This window comes from Mus caroli, unplaced genomic scaffold, assembly GCF_978045245.1.
Source record: "Mus caroli unplaced genomic scaffold, Mus_caroli_1 scaffold_9, whole genome shotgun sequence".
In the NCBI taxonomy this organism is placed as follows: Eukaryota; Metazoa; Chordata; class Mammalia; order Rodentia; family Muridae; genus Mus; species Mus caroli.
The window spans coordinates 128,689,054-128,712,400 of NW_028227264.1; the positions used below are offsets into that span (position 1 = coordinate 128,689,054).

The 23,347-nt window shown below is 38.4% G+C and overlaps 2 protein-coding genes across 2 annotated transcripts; both read right to left on the reverse strand.

Moving 5' to 3' along the window:
* Nucleotides 1–3,041: 3,041 nt before the first annotated feature.
* On the reverse strand, nucleotides 3,042–8,758 carry LOC110303649 (olfactory receptor 6C2-like). The gene is made up of 2 exons (XM_021174812.2): nucleotides 8,737–8,758; nucleotides 3,042–3,982 (listed from the first exon to the last, which is right to left on the reverse strand). The coding sequence occupies exons 1-2, from the start codon at nucleotides 8,756–8,758 to the stop codon at nucleotides 3,042–3,044; spliced, it is 963 nt and encodes a 320-aa protein (XP_021030471.2).
* A 12,256-nt stretch (nucleotides 8,759–21,014) lies between these two features.
* On the reverse strand, nucleotides 21,015–21,953 carry LOC110303106 (olfactory receptor 6C2-like). The gene has a single exon (XM_021174041.2). It carries the CDS (start codon nucleotides 21,951–21,953, stop codon nucleotides 21,015–21,017), a length of 939 nt encoding a protein of 312 aa, XP_021029700.1.
* Between the last annotated feature and the right edge of the window lie 1,394 nt (nucleotides 21,954–23,347).

Sequence of the window (23,347 nt, forward strand, 5' to 3'; positions counted from 1 at the left end):
CCTCTCACTCTGATCCCTCACAGGCCCAGAAGCTTATCTCCTAGGCAATGCTGTGAGATGCAAAGTTGACAATATCTACAAAATCACAGCCACCACTTGTCAACTTGAAACACTAACATCTCACTTTTAAGTCACAATCTTTTCCTCTGTCCATCTGTAGGGCCAAGGCCATCTCATATGAAAAATTGTATTCACTCTAATTAAAAAAATTCCTCATAGTCTTTAATACTTCCATCATTGTTTAAAAGTGGAAAGCGCAAGTCTAGTTTGATACTCAAGGTTATTTCTTAACTGTAAATGCTTTTAAAATAAAAACAAGTCCCATAGTTAGAATATACAATGGCACAGAAAAGGAGGAAAAGGGACATAGCAAGGAAAGACTAGGCAAGAATGAAACACATCACAGCAAATACCAAATTCTGCAGGTCCAGGATGGGCTTCTGGGACTTGTGATGGTCCCGAAGGATTTAGATATTCTCACATCTTCAGTTCTGCCTCTTGAAGCACACATAGCCTCTTTTGTAGGTCACTTCCATTACATGCTTGTAGCTTTCCTTGGATGTTCCATGGTCTTAGATTCTTGAGCATCCTAAGTTACCCATTGCAAATTAGGCTTTACTTTCACAGTTTCATGAAATGGCTTTTCATGGCCTGCTTGCACAGATTCCAACCCTGCTTCACATTGCTTAGCCTTTGCAGCTGTCTGGAACTATGAGACACGATGATGTAGATCCCTCAATTTTGCACTTTGTACTTGTAGATCTAGTACATGGATGACACTGTTGAATTGCACTGTTAGTTCCAGATGGAGTCTGGTCCCCTTGGATCACAGACCTCTGTGCCTTCCAGGCTTACTCTAGCATAAAACTTTCCTAAGTGATTGTTTTCAAGTGTGGAACTCCTTCCGATGTATTCTCAGTTCTAGCTTTCTTTCCAATCAACTGTATTTCAAAAATTGAAATCTTTGTTGGATAAGATTTTATTCTAAGGGGATCTTTGCTATTGTTCCAGTGAAGGAGATTTCTCTCCAACAATGGAGCCTATTTTAAACAAGTATTTTATTTGTAATATTCTTTTAATTGAGACAGAATTACATCATATTTCCTCCTTCTTTTACCCTTCCAATTCCTCCCATCTACCCTTCTTCAAGTCCCTCCCATGTCCTCTACCTCCCAAATCGATAGCCTCTTCTTTGATTACCATTGTTCAGCACCTTAAGCTTCTGTGAACTCTTTTCTTCACCCAAACTGTGTATTTACAGAACTTAATTTGTTCTTTCACAATTTCATACTTGTATATAAAGCAATCTGGTCCCACTCACAACCCCATCCTGTCTTGCTCAACTCCCTCCCCTTAACCAGTCCCCTTCCCATCATTATGCCCTTTTGTTTTGTGACTCATTGAGTTCAACCAGGGTCACTCACATTGGCATAGGTGTGGATCTATCCACCAGAGCATGGGTAACTCATTCCTATCTACACCATTAAAGACAATGGCTTAATCTCCTCTAGTAGCCATCAACAGCCAATAGCTCTCTGGGGAGGGGCTTGACTCTCTGAGCTCTTCTCCCATCCATGACTGAAAGGTGATAGGGCATATCCTGTGCACATAATGGAAGCTTCTATGAATGTTTAAGTGCATGGGCCATGTTATGCCTAAAAGCATTTTCTGCTCCACCACCATCATTTGGCTCTTACATTCTTTCTGACTGTTCTATGATGTTCCTGAGCCTTGGAAAGCATGGTATGAAGGTTTCATTGAAGGATGAGCACTGAACAGTCACTTTTCTCAGAACTTTGACCAGCCATTGAATCTCTATACTCATTGCTGTTCATTTAAAATAGACACATCTCTGATCAAGGCTGAAGGTAACATTAGCACACCAGTATAAACAGAAATATTTAGAAGAGAAATTGACAACACCTCCATTCAGCAAAACAGAAACAGTAGATTCCTCCCTAGGGCCTCTCTAGCCATGGACCCATGACTAGGTACACAGTACCAGTTACAAACTCCTTCAGAATATGCTTTAAGTCCCTTCAGGACTTAGTTTTTCTCCAATAATTAGAGCATCATTTCACTGCAGGCACCTCTTATCTGGCAGACTGACATTCTATCATGCAAGTTCATAGTCTGATCACTTTTTCTTTCCAACAACCTGTAAAGTACCTTCCAATATTATGAAAGCTAGCCAGTAGGGGTGAAACAGCCAGATTGATTTCTCTGTATTACACATACAAATGTGTGATGGCTTCAAAAGTAGGGTCTGGTGGACAACTAAGAGACCAGAAAACCTCTGTGTCTAAATATTTGTTCTTTCTCACTGTAGGCTTGGATACATTCAGCAAACAGCAACAGTTGGAGTACAGTCTTGCCTTGAAATACCTTCCACCTACTAAACCAGTTTTTTTTATCTTTAAATTCAACCCCATTAACTTTCCTGGTACATGGGCAGAATGCAGTCAGATTCTTTGCCAGAATATCATATGAATAGCCTCTTGCTAAGTCCCTGATAAAGTTCTTATTCCCTCTAAAATCTACTGAGCTGGGTCTCCTCTGTCCACACTTCTCTCAGCCTCCTGATGCTTCAAACTACAACTGGAATGTCTCACAATACTTTACTTATAGGGTTTGAGGTCTTTTCTAGCCCAAAGTTCCAAACTTTTCTCCATTCATCCTAAATTAGTTCCAAAGGTACAATGACTACAGAGTCAAGTCAATCATGGCGATGGCTCCATTCTTCATTCAAAATCTCTGTATCAGTTACTTTTCACATTGCCGTGACAAAATAACTGGCAAAAGAAACTAAAGATGGTTTATTTTGGCTCACACTTTGAGGGTACGGTCCATTATGGCATGGGTGGTGGCAGGAGCTTGAGGCAGGTGGTTATATTGTATCCTCCACCATAAAACAAGGCTTGATATAGGTGTGTTTTCCCACTTCTGTTAACCTATAATCCCTCACAAGCATGCCCAGAGGTTTGTTTCTAGATAATTGTAGATCCAGTTAATTTAACCATATTAACCATTGAAGAGGTCCCTTAGCTCTTTATGAAAGAGGCAATCCTTTTGATCATGTCTTTGAAAGCTTGAACCACTTGCTTATTCCTCAGAGTGTAGATAAAAGGATTCATAACTGGAGCAACCGAAGTCGTGAGCACAGACACAACTTTATTTACAGCCACTCCTTCTTTTGCAGATGGTTTAATATAGATGAAAATGCAGCTGCCGTAAGTGATAGAAACCACAATTATATGAGAAGAACAAGTAGAAAAAGCCTTTTTCCTTTGCTGGGCTGATGGGAATCTGAGGATGGTTCTGATAATGTATGTGTAAGACATTACCACACACAGTAACGTGAACATGAGTGTCAGCACAGCCAAGATCAACACAAACCGCTCTATGAACTCTGTGTTGGAGCAGCTGATCTTCAGGATGGGAGCAGCATCACAGCCAAAGTGATCTATGACATTGGAGTTGCAAAACTCAAGCTTAAAGCTTATGCTATAAGGTGGGATGACAATAATTAAAGCCATTAAATAACAGCCAATAAGGAACTGGATGCAGACCCTGTTGCTCATGATGGTGGTGTAATGCAGAGGCTTGCAGATGGCCACATATCGGTCATAGGACATGGCAGTCAGCAGAAAAAACTCAGTCACACCCAGGACAATAACAAAAAATAGTTGAGTGGCACATGCATTGTAGGAAATGGTATTGTCCCCAGACGCCATTGTGTAGAGGAATCTGGGAATACAGACAGTTGTGAATGAGACCTCCAAAAGGGAGAAATTTCTGAGGAAAAAATACATGGGAGTCTTAAGGTGGGAATCCACCAGTGTGAGAGTGATGATGGTCAGGTTACCAATCACGCTCAATAAGTAGGTTAAGAGCAAAAATATGAAAAGCAGAATTTGAAGATTTGCATCATCGGTTAGTCCTACCAGGATGAATGTAGTAATTGCTGTATAATTTTTCATCACTGATTCCTGACTGTGGCCTGTCTATTTGTGAAAATAAGAGAAATTAGATTGAGGATAAGGACTGTCAGCATGAGGGATCATTAGGGAGAGGCACAAATGTTAGCTTAAGTGATATAATTTAAAAAAAAATGTATTTATTCTTTTACCACACAATACACCCTGACCACAACTTCTCCTCTTTCCTCCATTTTCTGACTTCCACCTCCACTTTCCTGATATGTGCTAATAAAATGTTACCAGGGTGGTAGCTGACTAGCAGTTAATGGCACTTATGCTAACTAATGCTAAGTAGTAAGTCTAAATTATGCTGATAATTATACTAAGAAGCAGCCAGCCAGCTCTTATAGTTTCCTATTATTGTACTGACATAGTATTTTTTTTTTTTTAGTATATTAAATTAATTAGCTGGACATTCTTTGATTAACAGCTGCCTGGAAATGTTCAGAGTTAATGAGGAGAAAAACACTATCCTAAATATGTATGTTTTGTAATGTCATGAACCAATAGCTCCCAGTGTGGTCATTATCTTAGTTTCCTGTTAAGACAGTGAAGTTGAAAATGTGTCTTCAACCTCTGTTTCTGATTTACTATTAAAATCCACACCGTGTACTAATTACCTCATGTTTTGCTTCCCTTTTAAAAGTATACAAAACTGGTCCTGCCATTCTATTCTAAAGACAGAACCAGAGTGTTCTATAGATGAACCCAGCATGGTTATACATGCCCATAATACAGCCCTTGTGAGGCTGAATCAGAAGAACCACAAGTGCAAGCTTAGTCTGGGTTGTTTAGTGAGCACCGTCTTCAACACTCACCCCCACACTCACATACACACACACACACACACACATGCACACACACATACACACAAAGATACACTCACACATAACATACACACATATACACATACACACATATACACAATATATATACACATTCACACACACATATACACACACTCAAAAGCATGCACACCTCCCACATACACACAGGGACACACTCATACACGCATATATACACATCAGACACATACTCCATCCACATCCTCACACATATACACACAATCACATACACACAAATATATGTTTATACACACCTCACACACATATATTCAGACACACTCACAAGCACACACATATTCACAAATTCTCACCCTTCACCCACCCTTATATACACCCATACATGAGATCCATCCTTAAGTTCAGAGGGATTCCCCTTCCCTTAGAATGGGATTCAAGTATCTCTCCCTGGTTTCCAGGTTCCTCATGACCACACTACTGTGTAATGCTGGCAGTTCATCTTTTGTTTGTATAGCTGTGCTAGGCTTCAGTTCTTTGAAGACATTAAAGTTCTCGTCATTAAAGAATTTTTTTGTTTTTGTTTTTCCTTAATCTTCAAAATGCTTCCTTCTATTCTACCACGAATAAATCTTATTTTTAAGATTTCAGTTTAAGTAAGACCCTGTCAAAATATACGTATATATATCCCCACTTACCTTTTATCCTCTATAGTGAAGCCTTTGAGAACTTGTTCATGACTGCTTCATCGACAACTGTAAATCCAGGACAGGTTCATTGCCTTGAGCACAACAGACACCTTGAACACTGTGGAGTGAATGAGACCAGCTCATTTGCCCTTCACAGTTGATTGTATGCAAAGTACAGAGAAGTTATATTATCAGTCCTTTGATGTTTAAGATTTAAAATTTTATTCTAAAGGGTCTCAGTATTTTGAGATGTTTCAGGCACCAGAAGATAATCACTTTCAGTCATAATCCATCCAAATTGTCTCTAAGTAAGAATAATAAACTCAATAATCTTAGAAGTTACTTGAAGGGCTGGAGAGATGGCTCAGCAGTTAAGAGCAATGGCTACTTTCCCAGAGGATCTGCTTGATCCTCCATATCCACATGGCGGCCTCCAAATGTCTTCAACTCCTGATCCATGTCTAGATCCAGATCTAGGGGATCCAACACTTTCTTCTAGCTTTCATGGATACCAGACAGACATACATACATGAAAAACACCCATATACTTGTAGTAGTAGTAGTAGTAGTAGTAGTAGTAGTAGTAGTAGTAATGTTATTTGAATTTAAGAGTGACGTGGTGGAGGAAGTGGCTTATAAGTGAGGAGTCCAGCTTTGTTCATCTTGTCCCTCTTCTTTTTCTCTGAAGGTGTTCAGCTGAGCCCACGTGAAATCTGGTTCTTGAGTCTCTTCTGAGTGGACCCAGGTCCTTTACATGAAATAGCCTACACATGTTGCCCTATATCTTTCTCTTCATTGGCTCTAAGAGAGCAATAAAACTTAATCAAATGGGTGCCAGGGTACAATGAATAAAATGATCAAGGACTTAAGATTGCCATATAAATTAAGATATAGAAGCCACTTTAGCTATTACTGTAGCTAATTCTCTAATTTTGAAGATGAAAGTCAGTCTCATCAGCTAGTTGGCTTGCTAGGGACAAAAATTAAATGAAGTCAAGTTTGCTAAATCCTAAGGTCAGTTTTTTTCCCTCACTACATCAAGTTAGGAAAAATTTAGGAATGCTTTTCTTGATTCCCACCCCCCCCCGTTTCTATTTATACATTAAGAAGAGTTATAGGATATTTAGGAAACAAATTCATTTAATGCTTTAGGGAATAATAAATGGACTTATTCCACCCACCCTAGGAATATTAAGGCATTCAATATAATAAGTACAGGTGTCTGTGGGAGACCACAGAGTATAGAATATTTGTTTGTTATTCTCAACTTAGTAGACAAACTCTAATTCATAAATCTCTCCAAGGAATAGAGAGATTTGAGAAGATGGTTAGTAAGGGTCAGATGCTGCTAGATTATGTCATTTAATTCTCATTGTTTACAGAGGAAATCTGGGTCTAGACATATTATGTCATTTTTTTGTAATAAAGAAGGAAGTGAAACCAAGTAGTTGACTATAGAAATTCAGCTCAAAGCCTCTGCCCACTCAACTGTTTGATTGACTCATAGACTTTTCCTGTTTATCTTGTGAGAAAATGATCAGCATCTCCTTTGTGATGCTGCCTATCAAGTAGCCATCAAGGAATAGATGGGCGTCTTTCCATGGCTTTTAATTTCTGAGCTAAAGAACATTGTACAAAGATGCTGGCTCTACTTAATAACAATAAAACAATAACAACAATGATAATAAATCAACTGGACTGCTGGATTGAAATCTTTCCAATTTCTATTGTTCCTAGAACAAAACAGAAATATGCCAGCAGGCATAGCCCTCAATTATTTTGGAGTGTGACTGGTTTCTCTCATCTGGTTCATTGTATTTTCACAGTGATCTTGAGATGTGTTCCTGAGACTAGGGAACTAAATCTCTCCTCTTTTCTTGCTGAGAAGGTAAACAGTGTCTATGTCAACATAAGATCAGATCATACCCCAGAACCCTCTGACCCTGGATTTGTAGAAAGGAATCTGACTGGAGTGTATTAAGTAGTTGGAATATAAGCTCCTTCCTTCCTAGGTACTGTCGGCTGGTCAGGAAATTGCCGCACCAGAGCAAATCTGAAGTTGAGAAGCATTCCAGTTACCTTTCCTTGTCTTCTGATCCAGGCTGAGTTCCTACAATGGGTCCTTGAAAGGTTCTCAGCTTACAATAAGCCCAGTACATCTAAACTATTCTAGCTGTGTCCTTTCAAAAGTAAACACTCCTTAGCATTCTAGGCACATTTAAAGTATAATCGATAATTTTGTTTAGGAGAGTTCATTGATCTATTGTGTTACGTTACTAACAGAGTGACTTACTCTCTTGTGGTACTACTTACCAAGTAGAGGGAATTGCATTCAAGTTGTATAGCAAGAAGTAAGTATTAGAGATCCAGTTTTGCTATATTGAGAGAATGGAATTTTTCCCAAGATCTCATACATGAGAAACTATATTCTCTCCCTTAAATGTGCTACTTACTTTTGAAACCCCCTAAAGTCTTACTAAAACTCAAATTTCAGTTGTTAGAGAACAGACTGACATACATACATAGCGAGCTACACCTCTCAAGAAATATTAGCAATTGTTTTAGGACCTGGGTTCTGAGACAATCAAAGCTAGTTGCCTTACAACTTTTAATTACTCAGGTTCTGGATGATGAACAATGAAAGTGTCTAAGTAAATCACACTCACAGTTCAGATCTCTGTTCATGTCTTCCACAGAGCAGGCACTTGTTAGCTGCAACATTACCACAATGCTTTAATGTACCCAGGGGCTTGCACTCATTAGCAACAGGTCAAGAGCTTCTGGGTTCCCACAATTTGCCAGGTCTTCTTTGAATGTTCTTTGCTTTCAACAAATCTTAAAAGTCAAAGAGTGAGGGATGTTTTCTCTGATTTGGTTCTGGAAAGATAGTATTTATTTCTGTAGAGTTGAAAGAATTTAAGTTCTCCATGATTGTAGGAAATCCACTTTGATTTGGGCAAAATCAACATCTTTGACCTTTACACAGGAAAATAGCTTTCCCTGTAAATTCCATACTCATAAGAGTGGTATAAATTTTATCTGTTTGGTCTTCCAGAGGACCACAGGAGTTTAGGGATCTTTTGCTTAAACAAACAAAAGGCCCCTTGGGAATCATGGTTTTAAAAAGTCACTAATTAACAATATAATAAAATGAAGTTTGGGAGAAAATATTTAAACAGCTATTATTTGGAACAGAGTCCTTGGAGAAAGCTACAACAATAGAATCAGAAATAGGCCAGGTTCAAAACAATGTGTCAGGTCAAAAACACAAATGGAGTTTTCTTTTCATATTTCTTCTTATTCCTCGAGGGATTCTTCAATGGACTTCGAAGAACCCCCTCAGAGATTTCCTGAGAGATGCTGGACTTATGAGAGGTTATAGAAAAAACTATCACATGTGAATAGCTTTTCCTCATTTCTGGGCATTCTTCAACCTGAGGCATGTTTTGCCAATTATGTGACTCATTATTAGAAGTTCTTAGGGAACTTCCACTGTTTTCAATAAACCACTGTCAAATTCATTTACTTCCCAACCTACAGCTGGGGTAGAAAGGAGTCAAACTAGCTAATATGAAGGGTAAAAGTACCTTTTATTTGCCAGAGGTAATTGGCTGGTTAACTCACCTGTTCTGGGTCAAAACTCTTCTCCACATTAACTGATTAAATCTGGCTTCTCTTTCTTGGCCTCACCTGAATTGTTCACCTTGGCCTCATGCTAACTTTGGCCATGTGTTCTAATCTAGCTTTTTTTCCTCACTTTCTGGATTGTTCTGTCTTCTCCTGTGTCTAACTTGTTTTCAATCTTCTTGTAACACTCTTCTGATAAAACTGCCCCTTCTCTGTCTCTGCACTGCTGTTTCTTTCTTTTCTTTTTATTAAATATTTTCTTCATTTACCTTTCAAATGCTATCCCCAAAGTCCCCTATACCCTCCCCCTGCCCTGCTCCCCAACCCACCCACTCCCGCTTTCTTAAGTAGCCTTTCTTTTCTTTCTTTTTTTCTTTTCTCTTTCTTTTTTATGAAAGTTGGTCATATCATATTTAGTCAAATCTTTCTTTCATTCATCACTATCTGACACTCAATTAGACATAATTTTCAAAACTGAGTACTTCTTTCTAAAACTATCTTTATCTTCATTGTTTGAGATTAAAGGTGTGTAGTAAGGGTATGTCTATATTCCAGCCAGAGAGAATAAAATTGGTAAGGCTGAGTCACACCACAACTAGAAACAGGTTTTTCCAGTGAACAACACAATCTTGAGGTTCACATTGTGATCAGTTATCCTGCAACAAGTTAATATAGTTTGACATAACAGTTCAAGATTAACTTGTTCAGTCTGTGAAGAGTTACTATTAATGTCTAATTTTATTAAAACTTGTACCTACTAAGTTATCAGACCTCATATATAAATTTATTATAGTCAACAAATATACAGCTTCCTTTTTTCTAAATGTGTTGATAAAATAGGTATGAATACAGTTACTAATATTAATATTGCATTACTAACACAAATCATAGGATGGCTATCATTCCTTTATGAGAAAAAGGATAATTTAAACATTTGTTAATATTTTATTTAAAATTCCAGTGCTGATTTTCTGAATTAGGCTGTTTTCCACCTACCACTCCCATTGTTTTGCTATATAGCTTAGGTAGGTCTTGAATTCTTAATTCTGGTGCCCCAACCTCCATGATATTGGTATTAATTTTTCCTAAGTTTGTGTGTATGTGAGATACATGGATGATATGTTTGCACATATGTGGGCACATGTGCATATACACATACATATATGTGTGTCTGCATCTTCTACTGCATTTCTACCCTGTTCAATGAGGCAAGATCTCTCATTTGAACCCAGAACTTATTTACATGGCCAGTCTTGCTAGTCAGTTTGCTTTGGGGAGCCTTTTTTTCTATCATCCAAGGCTGGAATTCCTGGAATTCCTGCAGGCCTACTTGGACTTACTTGGGTTCTGAGGATCTGAACTCTGACCTTATGCTTACATGGCAAGCACTTTAACCACCGAGTCATCTCCCAGTTATATATGTATGAGGACATGCGATCAGTTGTTAGACTAATGAGAGATGATGATTCAGAGGTGGAAGGTGTTGATTATTGGAGCAAAGTCTGTGTGTGAGGGTGAGATCCGTTTCTTAACTGGAGACGGGATGATCTTGGGAGCATGGGTATTTTGTTCAGGATATCAAAGAACAACTCAGATTTATTAAACTAAAGTGTGGAGATAGTGTGTACGTGGGGAAAGGGCCATTAAGATACCACGACCAGTATTCTCTCTCCCCCACCCCCGGAATGAGAAGAAACCTCTCAGACACACAGGGATGGTCAGGAAGGAGTGAGTTTTACTTTACTCCCACTGAGTCATGTGACTGCCTGTCAGAATTATTTCAACAGCAGTGTGGACAGTTAGCACTAGACAAGATTTTTTTTTTTCTTTTTTGAGTCAGGGTTTTTCTGTATATCTTTGGCTGTCCTGGAACTCACTCTGTGGACCAGGCTGGCCTTGAACTGGAGATCTGCCTGCCTCTTCCTCCTGAGTGGATGGGTTTGAAGGCATGCACTGCTACCATCTGTCTTGCACTAGAGAAGTTTGGCACAGTTATTAGGGAGGCACTGTCAATGACTTCCTGATTGTCTGAAAAGTTTGAAAAACAAGTAATAGGCTGGTGTTTGGTGCTGTCTCCACACACATGCTGTGGCATGTGTGAGCTTACATTCACACACTCATACACACAGACACACAGATACACACACACACACACACACACATGCACTGACACACACACACGAACACATAAATAAATAGATAATAAACAAATGACAAATAACTGAATGAATGAATGAGTGATTATTAAAAACAGAAAGAAGAACATATGGAGTTTAGAGGACAACTTAGGGAGTCAGTTCTCTCTTTGTGCTGTATGGGTGCCAAGGACTGAACTCAGGTTTTCAGGACTGGTAGTAATTTACATTCTGAGTCATCATGTCTCTAGCTCTGAAATAACACCTTACTTTAAACTTATTTATTTAATAAAATATTCTCTCTTCACAGAATTAAAAATCAGTACTATTTGCATATGAAATATGTACACAAAAGCACATATGGTAGGTCTAAATCATTATCGTGGACTTACAATGACAAGAATTAAGGAACAAAAGTTAATCATATAGCCCTCCAAAAAAATATCAGTATATAGTGAACACACACACACATGCACACACACACAGACACACACATACACACACACACACACACACAGGTGTGTGTGTGTATGTGTGTGTGTGTGTGTGTAAACGTCTTGCATTAGTGAATATGCTTTCCTGTTCATGAACCTGATTAACTTAGCAAAATCAGTAGTATATAGTGGGTGCTAGATGGTCACAATAAAACTTTTATCACATTGTGACATTGTGAGGGTAAAGACATAACATTTCTATTACAGTATGTCTGTTTTTGTAAGAGACACATTGAGTATTTAGGGTTATGATCATTTCTATGTCTGTTTTTATAGTCACATCAACTTGTTTAGTCAATAAATTGGGGAAGGTGGTATGTTGTGGCAATGCTATTATTTCCATTCATATCTCTTCGAGTAATGCCTGGCACACAGTAGACCTGGATTCCCCTTCTGGAGATACTAATGATGTCAGTCATCCATGTGGCACCTTAGTGTGTCACCTGTGTTGTTGCTAGCTTTCCATGGCTGTACACCTCATCTATGGTCTTACTGACTTTGGGGATTTTTCTTCTTTTGTATTTTCTGTGCTACAGAGAAAAATACCAAAAAAATTAACAAATATTCATTAACTTGTGAATAACTTGTCAGAGAAGTTTAGGGCTCTCTCTCTTTGTAGGGAGGTGATTATTAGAACAGGGTATATATTAGCTTTTTGGAGATTTTTAAATATTCAAAGTTATGTTTTTCCCCAGTCTTCAGAATAGGTACTATGGGATCAATTGTGCTGCAAACAATACGCTCCCTGGGGGTCTTGGTACTGGGGTTAATAATAACTCTTTGTTGCTATCTTGAAGAACAAAAGTTAAATGCATCCCAGAGAAACTATTGGGGAAGGTGCAAAGGGACCTTTGAGCATAGGTCATCAGCAGGCTCAGGAGAAGAGCATCAGGGACAGAACATGGGGTTGGATGTCATTTTTGTGTTGAAATGGCCTGAAAAAGAGATTGTTTCTTTAATAGCATGTATTAATTGTACAAAGTAATGGTCTCCATATGACTTTTTATACATAATTATACTGTAGTAGCAAAAGATATCTTTTAAAAAATTATTCTATTTATTTACATTCTAAATGTTGTCCCCCTTTCTAGTTCCTCCTCCAAGAGTTCTTCTAAGTTGTCATGAAATCACTTAGAAAGCCACAGGTCTTTGTTAGGTAGAGAAAGTAGTTATGTGACCAAAGACTTGGGACCCTGTTATAGCTGCCTTGTATGCCAGTATATGCCTGGCAAATACAGAAGTGGATGCTCACAGTCATCTATAAGATGGAACACAGGGCCCCCAATGGAGAAGCTAGAGAAAGTACCCAAGGAGCTGAAGGGGTCTGCAACCCTATAGGTGGAACAAAAATATGAACTAACCAGTACCCCCAGAGCTCGTATCTCTAGCTTCATATGTAGCAGAAGATGGCCTAGTCGGCTATCACTGGGAAGAGAGGCCCCTTGGTATTGCAAACTTTCTATGCCCCAGTACAGGGGAATGCCAGGGCCAAGAAGTGGGAGTGGGTGGGTAGGGGAGCAGGTCAGGGGGAGGGTTTAGGGAACTTTCGGATAGCATTTGAAATGTATATAAAGAAAATATCTAATAAAAAATAAATAAAAAGGCAAACTCTTTAAATTTTTTTTGTATACATATGATGGTTTCCAGTTTTTTATTTTTGTGGAATTTCTGTGTGCACAAATGTGTGTGTCTCTGTGTCTATGTGTGTTTACTGTACCTTTCCTCTGGCTCTTTTACTTATGTCTATTTTATCCTATTCCAGTGTGTTTGTTTCTGTTTTACCTTATGCTATTATTATTATTTTATATTAAAAAAGTACCTTTTATTTGCCAGATGTAATTGTCATCTTGGAGTCTTACTGCCTCTGTCTGCTAATGTAGGCCTAGTCCTGGAAGCTCCTAGCCTCCATATAATCTTATCTAGGTATAAAATGTGTTCAGCCAAAAAAAAAAAAAAAAAAAAGCCGGGCATGGTGGCGCACGCCTTTAATCCCAGCACTCGGGAGGCAGAGGCAGGCGGATTTCTGAGTTCGAGGCCAGCCTGGTCTACAAAGTGAGCTCCAGGACAGCCAGGGCTACACAGAGAAACCCTGTCTCGAAAAACCAAAAAAAAAAAAAAAAAAAAAAAATGTGTTCAGCCTCTGAGGCTTACTGCTGAATAAGCTCACACTTTCTAGTTCTTTCTGAACTCTGGATGGCTAGTTCAACATAATTGTTCTGGCTCAAGCTCTGCTCTTAGCTGACTGATTCAAACTGGCTTATCTCAGCTTCTGACTGAATTGTTCTGCTTGGTCTCATACTAACTCTGGCAATATGTGCTAATCTTCTGTTTCCTTCTCATTCTCTGGCTCATTCGGTCTTCACCTGTGTCTAGCTTGTTGTCTTTCTGTGACCTGTGTCTAAAACTCTCCTGGCAAAACTGCCTCCTCTTTCTCTCCATCTGTCCTGCTCTCTCTCTCTTTCTCTTTTTATTCTATTATTATTTTATTGGATATTTTCTTTATTTAAGTTTCAAATGTTATAATCTTTCCCAGTTTTCCCCCATCCTGGACCCCCCTATTCTATCCTCCTTCCCCCTGCTTCTATGAGGGTGTTCCTCCACTCACCCATCCATGCCCATCTCCCCACCCTCGATTCCCCTTCACTGGGGGCATCTATTGAGTCTTCATAGGACCAAGGACTTCTCCTATTGATGCCTGACGAGGCCATCATCTGCTACATATGCAGCTGGAGCCATGTGTACTTCTTGGTTCATGGCTTTGTCCCTGGGAGTTCTGGGGGGATCTGGTTGGTTGATATTGTTGTTCTTCTTATGGGGTTGCAAACCCCTTCAACTCCTTCAGTCCGTTGTCTAACTCCTCTATTGGGGATCCTATGCTCAACACGATGGTTGGCTGTGAGCATCTGACTCTGTATTTGTAAGGCTCTGGCAGGGCCTCTCAGGAGACAACTATATCAGGCTCCTGTTAGCATTCACTTCTTGGCATCCCTAATAATGTCTGGGTTTGGTAACTGTATATGAGATGAATCTCCAGGTGGGACAATCTCTGGACAGCCTTTCCTTAAGTCTCTGCTCTACTTTATCTCCATATTTGCTCTTGTGAGTATTTTGTTTTCCTTCTAAGAAGGACTGAAGCACCTACACATTGGTCTTCCTTCTTCTGGATAAGATACCATGAGGTGCTGAGGAAGAAGGTATATTCTCTTGCTTTAGGAAGAAATGTTCTATAAATATCTGTTAGATCCATTTGGTTCATAACCTTATTAGTCTCACTGTGTCTCTTTTTAGTTTATGTTTCCATGATCTGTCCATTGACTAGAGTGAGGTGTTGAAAAGTCCCCCACAATTATTGTGTGGGGTGTGATGTATACTTTGAGCTTTAGTAAAGTTTCTTTTATGAATGTGGGTACCCTTGCATTTGGAGTATAGCTGTTCAGAATTGAGAGTTCATCTTGGTAGAATTTTTTTTTTTGATGAGTATGAAGTGTCCTTCCTTATCCTTGTTGATAACTTTAGGTTGAAAGTCGATTTTATTCGATATTAGAATGGCCACTCCAGCTTGTTTCTTGGGACCATTTTCTTGGAAAATTGTTTGCCAACCTTTTACTCTGAGGTAGTGTCTGTCTTTGTCACTGAGGTGCATTTCCTGTATGCAGTAAAATAGTCTCCAACTTTTAATAAGGACACATGCTCCACTATGTTCATAGGAGCTTTATTTATAATAGTCAGAAGCTGGAAAGATCCCAGATGTCCCTCAACAGAGGAATGGATACAGAAAATGTGTTACATTTACAGAATGGAGTACTACCCTGCTATTAAAAACAATGAATTTATGCAATTCTTTGGCAAATGGATGGATCTGGAAGATATCATCCTGAGTGAGGTAACCTAGTCACAAAAGAACACAAATGATATGCACTCACTGATAAGTGAATATTTGTCCAGAATTTCAGAATACTCAAGATACAATTCACAGACCACATGAAGCTCAAATTAAAAAAAAAGGAAGACAGAAGTTTGAATACTTTGATTCTTCTTAGAAGGGGGGACAAAATACCCATAGGAGGAGATACAGAGACAAAGTGTGGAGCAGAGACTTAAGGAAAGGCCATCCAAAGACTGCCCCACCTGGGGATCCATCCCATATACAGTCACCAAACCTAGACAATGCTGTGGATGCCACCAAGTGCTCCTGCACTGCTGACAGGAGCCTGATAAGGCTGTCTCCTGGGAGTCTCTGCCAGAGCCAGACAAATACAGAGGTGGATGCTCTCAGACAACCATTGGATGGAGTACAGGGTCCCCAATGGAGGAGCTAGAGAAAGGACCCAAGGAGCTGAAGGGGTTTGCAGCCCCCTAGGAGGTACAACAATATGATTTAAGCAGTACCCCCAGAGCTCCCAGGGACTAAATCATCAACCAAAGAGTGCACATGGAGGTTACCCATTGCTCTAGCTGCATATGTAGCAGAGGATTGTCTAGTCAGTCATCAATGGGAGGAGAGGCCCTTGGTCCTGTGAAGGCTCAATGCCCTAGTGTAGGGGGATGCCAGGACCAGGAAGCAGGCATGGGTAGATTGGTGATCAGGGGGAGGTGGGAGGTGATAGGGGTTTTTGGAGGGGAAACCATGAAAGGGGATAACATTTGAAATGTAAATAAACAATATATCTAATAATAAAACAAAGAATAGGGAGCTGGGTATGGTGGTGTATGCCTTTAATCTCAGCACTAAGATACAGAAGCAGGCAGATTTCTTGTGAGTTCAAGGACATCTTGATCTACATTGGAAGTTCTAGGTTAGCCAAGGCTACACTGTAAGAATTCATCTCAAAAGCCAAACCAATCCAAGCCAAGCAATCATGAAACAAACCAAACCAAGAAGGAGGACTGTAGTCTCATTAAATTTTTGGAAAAATTATGAAGTAGGATGAGGGAATATGTGTAAGTATTGAGAGCATACATAACTTTTTATTATCAAATAATATAGGTTTTCTTCTGTAAAGATTTCAGTTCATGTCAAATATCACAAGTATATAGAGCAGTGAATTTGCATCTATTGTCACAGAAGTTTTGATTATTTCTTCTGTCAAAAATATTTATGCAAATTAGTGCATACAAAGTGGCTCTGACTTAATACTTCATGACAGACACACAATCTCAACATAGAGGTCGAAGGGATCCTCACAATGAAAAGATAAATGCACACAGATCATAGGCAATGTAAACTGAGAAGGGTGTAATGTCAGAAAACATGGACTAAGCATTTGTTTACACAGGGGTTTGTGAAATGAAAAATAATTTTGGGAGAAAGTTCAATATGACTCTTGAAAATGCCTTGGCATTTAAATGGGGGCCAGAGAACCATAAAGGGCACTTCAGTGACTAAGCAGGTAAGTGACTAAGCAGGTAGCCACACTTAGATTTTGGATTAGGTCATTGCTGAAAAGCTGTAGCAAACATCTTTATTGGTGAGACTGACCTCAGATGTTGGCAAACTTCTGGTTGCTTAGTGAATGTTTCAAACTTGAAAGCTAGAAGGTTCTGGAAGATTTTAAGAAAATAGTACTTTATGATGATATACATCATGTATTAGGGGTATGAGAAGAAATTAAAAGCAGGATATCTCTCAAGAGAATTCTGAGAGATTCAGATTTTAGGTTAGTACTCTCACAGAGTTGACAGGCATGTGAGAGGTGGTTGAGAAGGTTTTCTTTCTTCGTGGATCTCCTTCAAGGAAGAACTATTGTTTACATTTCATTTTTTCTTTTATTTTTGAGATTATAATATAATTGCATCATTCTCACTCTTTCAAATTCATGGCCTCCTTTTTCATTAATTGTTGTTACATGCATATATGTATATACATATAGATTCCTAAGTATGATCTACCAAGTGTATAATGCGACTTGTATGTATGTTTTCAGAGATGATAATTTTATATTGATAACCAATTGGTGTGCTCTTTTCTGTAAAGACTATTTCTCCCATTTTCAGCATTCTTTAGGTGCCCTAGTAGAAAAGCTTTGATGGAAGGAACTGGTAATTCTGAAGGGATGTAGAAGGAAAGGTTTAAAGCAAGGTTCTGTAGACACATACCTTTGCAGATACATGTGGAAAAATTAACTATTTCCATGTGAAAACCTAATCTTTATGCAAAAGTAAATGATTTAAAGTTCTGAATATTTTGGTTGCTCAAACTTGGTAAAGTCAGTTTCAGTAGTGGCAGGAAATGATGTAAGAGTGACCTTAATTATTGATGTTCTGTCTGTATCCCCTCCCCCTCCAAAAGTGCTCTGTGTTAAGGTTCTAAAGATTCAGCACAATGTGGCCTGATTTGCATTTTCTCTTCTTGACTGGGTGACCAGGAGGAGAATGCCCCATTTTCTGGAACACAGGTAGATGGTTGCATTTTCTGAACCTAATTAACTTTAATTATTTATCCTATCCAAATCTACTTGGTTCTTGGATGGAAAATTGGACAGGATTAAGAAAATTTTAAACATTTTCTTTTCCTGTTTTTAGAGAAGGATTCTGTGCTTAGGATGGTCTTGAACTTGCTAACTGCTAGCCTTCAACTTCTGACCTTCCTGTGTCTGCTTTCCAAGTGCCGAGATTACGCGTGTATCACCATACCTAGCTAATTGATTCTTTAGAACTCTCTTAGCTTTCACTCTTGTACAAAGCAAATAAGGAGATTAACCATTATAAACTCTGCTTGCTATGGAGTCACACTTCAGGTGCAATAATTAACACAGCAGCTTAGTAAATGTGCAGATCCTGCACACGTGTGCTTAATTACCAAAAAGGAAGCCCGAGGACGTTTGATATGTTTTGTTGATGTTTTAGAAAATTTAAAAATGAAATGAAGAAATTCTTTGGAGTATATTCTTATTTCCTATGAATATTTTTGTAGTATAAGGGAGGATTATATTATCATAGCACATTACATATTATTATATATAGTATATAGCTTATATATACTATATATATCTTTACTTTGACTCTGCTCTTATTTTGAATATACCTGAGTCATTAGAAGATGTTTGATAGAAATAAATAATAGCTATGTACACAGTGAAGACATAAAACTTTATTTTCCCAATTACAAACCATGGAAACAATGAAAAGACCTTAATAGCATATCAATAATTTGGTCCAAATTATTTTTATGATAATTAATGAATGATTACTGGATGATTCTTATCCAACCTCTCCAAACCCATCCATGATTATCAGTTTCCCCAGAAAAAAATAAAAAAAGAATATTCCATCACCAAAAAATACTTACACATGGTACAAGCTCCATAAATTAAAGACAGGAACATAGCATGTTGTTTTCTTTGTAGACCACTTTGCATATATTTGTGATGGTGCAATATTCTGAAAATACCTCTTATATCCTAAGAGTCTGGAACTTTTGCTTCACTTCATCGGTGGAGTTAATCATATACCTTGAAGTCCCTTAAGACTTAAGACTGCTATCCTACTGTGTATCCAAACTGTTAGATTAAACTGTCTTTAAGAAAAAAATGTAAAAACCAACCTTGCTTGCCTTGAATTTTTCATATATTTAACTTTTACAACCTAAGTTAATGCCCAGTTACAATTTCAAACTCTTCAATGCTTCTGACTCAGGTAACATCCGTATGTCATTTGCTGAAAGCAGCAAACATAAGTTGTAAACTACTTTCTGAAAACTACCTTAAAGGTTGAAAGCAACCATTTATGGATATTGGTTGACAAACCATGTTTTGTTTTCTGGGTTGATTGGGATGAGCTGGAGCCAGTTACTCAATCCCTTTAAAACTCTGGTAAAGTTTTCTGTAAAATATGGCCTTTCTTCCCATGTGATGCTTCTGAGTTGGTCAATAAAGACAGAGTGAAGCCCTCTGTTAGGAACAGATAGACACACACAGGTAGTCACAGACACTGAAAACACATACAGGAACAAACAGTTCATATGATGCACACACACACACACACACACACACACACACGTACACACACACAGACACAGAGACACACAGAAAGAAGCAGACAGGTACAATCACACAGTCAGACACAGTCAGACAGACATACACAGGGACAGACTGATACTGATACAGGCATAGATTCAAGACTAATGCAACAGACAGAGGATGGAAGACACAGGGAGCATGATGTGGAGAGTTCAAATTTGATCTCACTTTTGGTTAAATGACACCAAGGGAAAGTGCTTTTACTTCTCTTTCTTTAATAAGTCACCAACTCATTATTGGTAATTCAGAGTTAATTGCTAATGCATGTAATCTGTGGACATATCTAAGCAATTACCCTGACCTTGCATTTTTCTTCCTGTATAGTCAGTAGAAGTTCACATATCAGCTCCATCTCAAAGGAATGTTCAGTTACCAACTTCACCCTTATCTATAAATTTTCAACAAAACTAACTGAAAAGTCTCATTTTCACTTTGCTTTTTAATAAGGTATTTAGATCTCAAACATTGCCTTGCACAGTGGGGCTCTTCAGAGGATCACATCTCACAGATGCACATGAACTTCTCAGAGGATCACATGATCACATGATCACATGATCACATGAACTTCTCAGATACTGGTATGTTGATGGCACTGGATAAACCATCCCAAAAATGCCTGAATTAGCAGCTGAAAGGTGAGTTGAACTTCAGTTCTTTGATTATGGCAAGATTGTTATACAGGATAGAATAGGAGGGGAGGATGTTTCAGAGAATGGGCAGCACAGGTGTACACCAAGCAACGGTAGGCTTGTCAGCATCCCCATCATGTGTGTTCTGAGACGAACCAGTGAAATATCAGTAGTGAAAGTTGTTGCTGCTTAGCAATGGAACTTTGATCATATTAAAATGTAGTATAGGTTTTAAAAAATGTCTTTAATTACTCTTGATGAGTCAGGGCAAGAGATTGAAGTATTCCCAGGAAGTGAGACATGACTTAGTGTGTGAAACATGGGTATTGAGAGTCCACATCTTGAGAAGGCCATATGACCAGAGACACAACTGTTATTTGCATGTCTTTCCTATGACATTGGAAATGTATGTAGTCTAATCTTTGAAGAATACAATAATTGAAGAACCTATTCTAAATAAAATAAACTTAAAAGAAGGTGAAACAACTTACTTGGTTTTCATTTTTTGATTATAAGAGAAAACTTTCTTAGGAAAAAATGATCTCCAATCTTTGGGATAGGAGGAAATCACAGGTTGTCAAGTCCATGGAGTGGATGCTGCTCATGGAGAATTAGACTTAAATTTAAGTCATCCTGAAAAACTTACTTCTTAGTGAGAAAGACAATTCGTTTTACAGTGTCTTTGAAGGCCTCTTTCACTTGCTTGTTTCGCAGTGTATAGATGAATGGGTTGAGCAAAGGTGCAACTGACGTTGTGAGCACAGACACAACCTTATTGATAGCCACCCCTTCCTTTGCTGAAGGTTTGATGTAGATGAAAATGCAGCTGCCATAGGTGATGGAAACCACAATCATGTGGGAAGAGCAGGTAGAAAAGGCTTTTTTCCTTTGTTGGGCAGAAGGAAACTTTAAAATGGTCTTGATGATGTATGTGTAGGAGAGAACAACACACACCAGAGTAATAATGAGTGTCAGTATGGCAAAAGCCAAGACAATTTTCTCTATAAAGGCCGTGTCTGAGCAGGTTATCTGTAGAATGGGAGAGGCATCACAGCCAAAATGATCAATCACATTGGAGTCACAGAACTCCAGTTGGAGGCCTAGGCCAAGAGGCGGGAGGATGATCAACAGGCCAGCAAACCAACAGGAGAGGACAAGAACTGTGCACACTCGGTTATTCATGATGGTGGTGTAGTGCAAGGGCTTGCAAATGGCTACGTAGCGATCGTAGGACATGGCGGCCAGGAGGAAAAATTCAGTTGCTCCAAAGAGGACAACAAAAAACAACTGAGTGGCACAAGCATTGTAAGTAACGGTGTTATCTCCTGTGGCCATCATGTACAGGAATCTGGGAATACATACAGTGGTGAATGAGACTTCTAAGAAAGAGAAGTTTCGTAGAAAGAAGTACATGGGCGTTTTAAGATGGGGATCCAAAAGTGTAAGAGTGATAATGGTGAGGTTCCCCGTCACACTCAATATGTAGGTGAGAAACAAAAATAGAAAAATTAGAACCTGTAGTTTTGGGTCATCTGTCAGCCCCAGCAGGATGAATGTTGTTATTGCTGTATGATTTGTCATCCCTGTCTTGTGTAGAAGTCATGAGTGTTTGGACCTGAAGAAAGAAGTGTCAGAAGAGTGTCAGAAGAACCAGGCAATGTAGCCTGAATGAAGACATCACAGCCAGTGAGCCTGCACACACAGAGTTTTCTTTCACTTGACAGTCAATTTCTTAATTCAGCTATATCGTCAGTGTCCTTGTTGGTGCCTTCTATGGAAATATCTATCTTTCTTATGTATATAATTCTTTGATGTTTCTACATTACCTACATTTCAAATGAAAACCAAACCAAACATGAATCAATTGTTTGTGTAACATACAATTGTCTCTGCTATTTTTTTCTGAAGGTATAGACTGTATCTTACTCTTCCTAAAAGAACTCCTGATAACTCTGGAGTTTTTTATTCCACATTCATCTTTTTAAATTTTTCTTCATTTTCACCATTCTGTAATGGTCTATTTCTAAAACCAAGAAATATTTGCTAGTTAGGATTTTATGTTGATCAACTTGTGCTACTGTCATTGATTTTAACAGTGACAATGTTGTTATTGAAATTCAGATTAGTTCTAAATAAGGAGATGAGAGGTGTAAAATACAGTGTTGTGCCTTTGGTTTTTCATTCCTGCATTTGGTAGGGAAAAACACTTTTTTAGTAAGGTTTTTGAGATCTCTGAAGAGGTGGTGTAAAGAAATGTCCTAGTATTTGTACATAAACATGATGTAGTCCTGTTGTGGTAATTTAGGTAAAGGATGGAACCAGGATGGTCTACAGGACTGCCCACTTCATAGCCCTGACCTCTTAGTCACACCTACTCTTAGCATCTGTCTCTAACTTATTGGAACAATTTCTGCTGTTTCCCTACCTGAGCCATTTTTCCCACTACCACCAACCATTTTCTTATCTTTTGGTTGTTTTCAGGTTTTAAAATCTCTCTCTCTCTCTCTCTCTCTCTCTCTCTCTCACTTACCTATCATCTATCATTTATCTGTATATCTATCATATATCTATCACATCTATATCTATCAATCTATTATCGCATTATCATCTATCTATCTATCTATCTATCTATCTATCTATCTATCTATCTATCTATCTATCTATCTATCATCTATCATCTATCTATCTATCTATCATCATCTATCTATCATTTATCTATCATCAAATTTCTATCAATGTATCTATTATCTATCTCTCTTTATCTCTCATCTATCACATATCTATTGATCAATCATCTATCATCACATTTCTAATAATATACTATCTTTTTTATCATCTATCACATATCTATTGATCATCTACCACATATCTATTGATCAATTTTCTATCACCACATTTCTAACAATATATTATCTATCTTTTTTATCATCTATCACATATCTATCATCTATCACATATCTATCATCTATCATCTA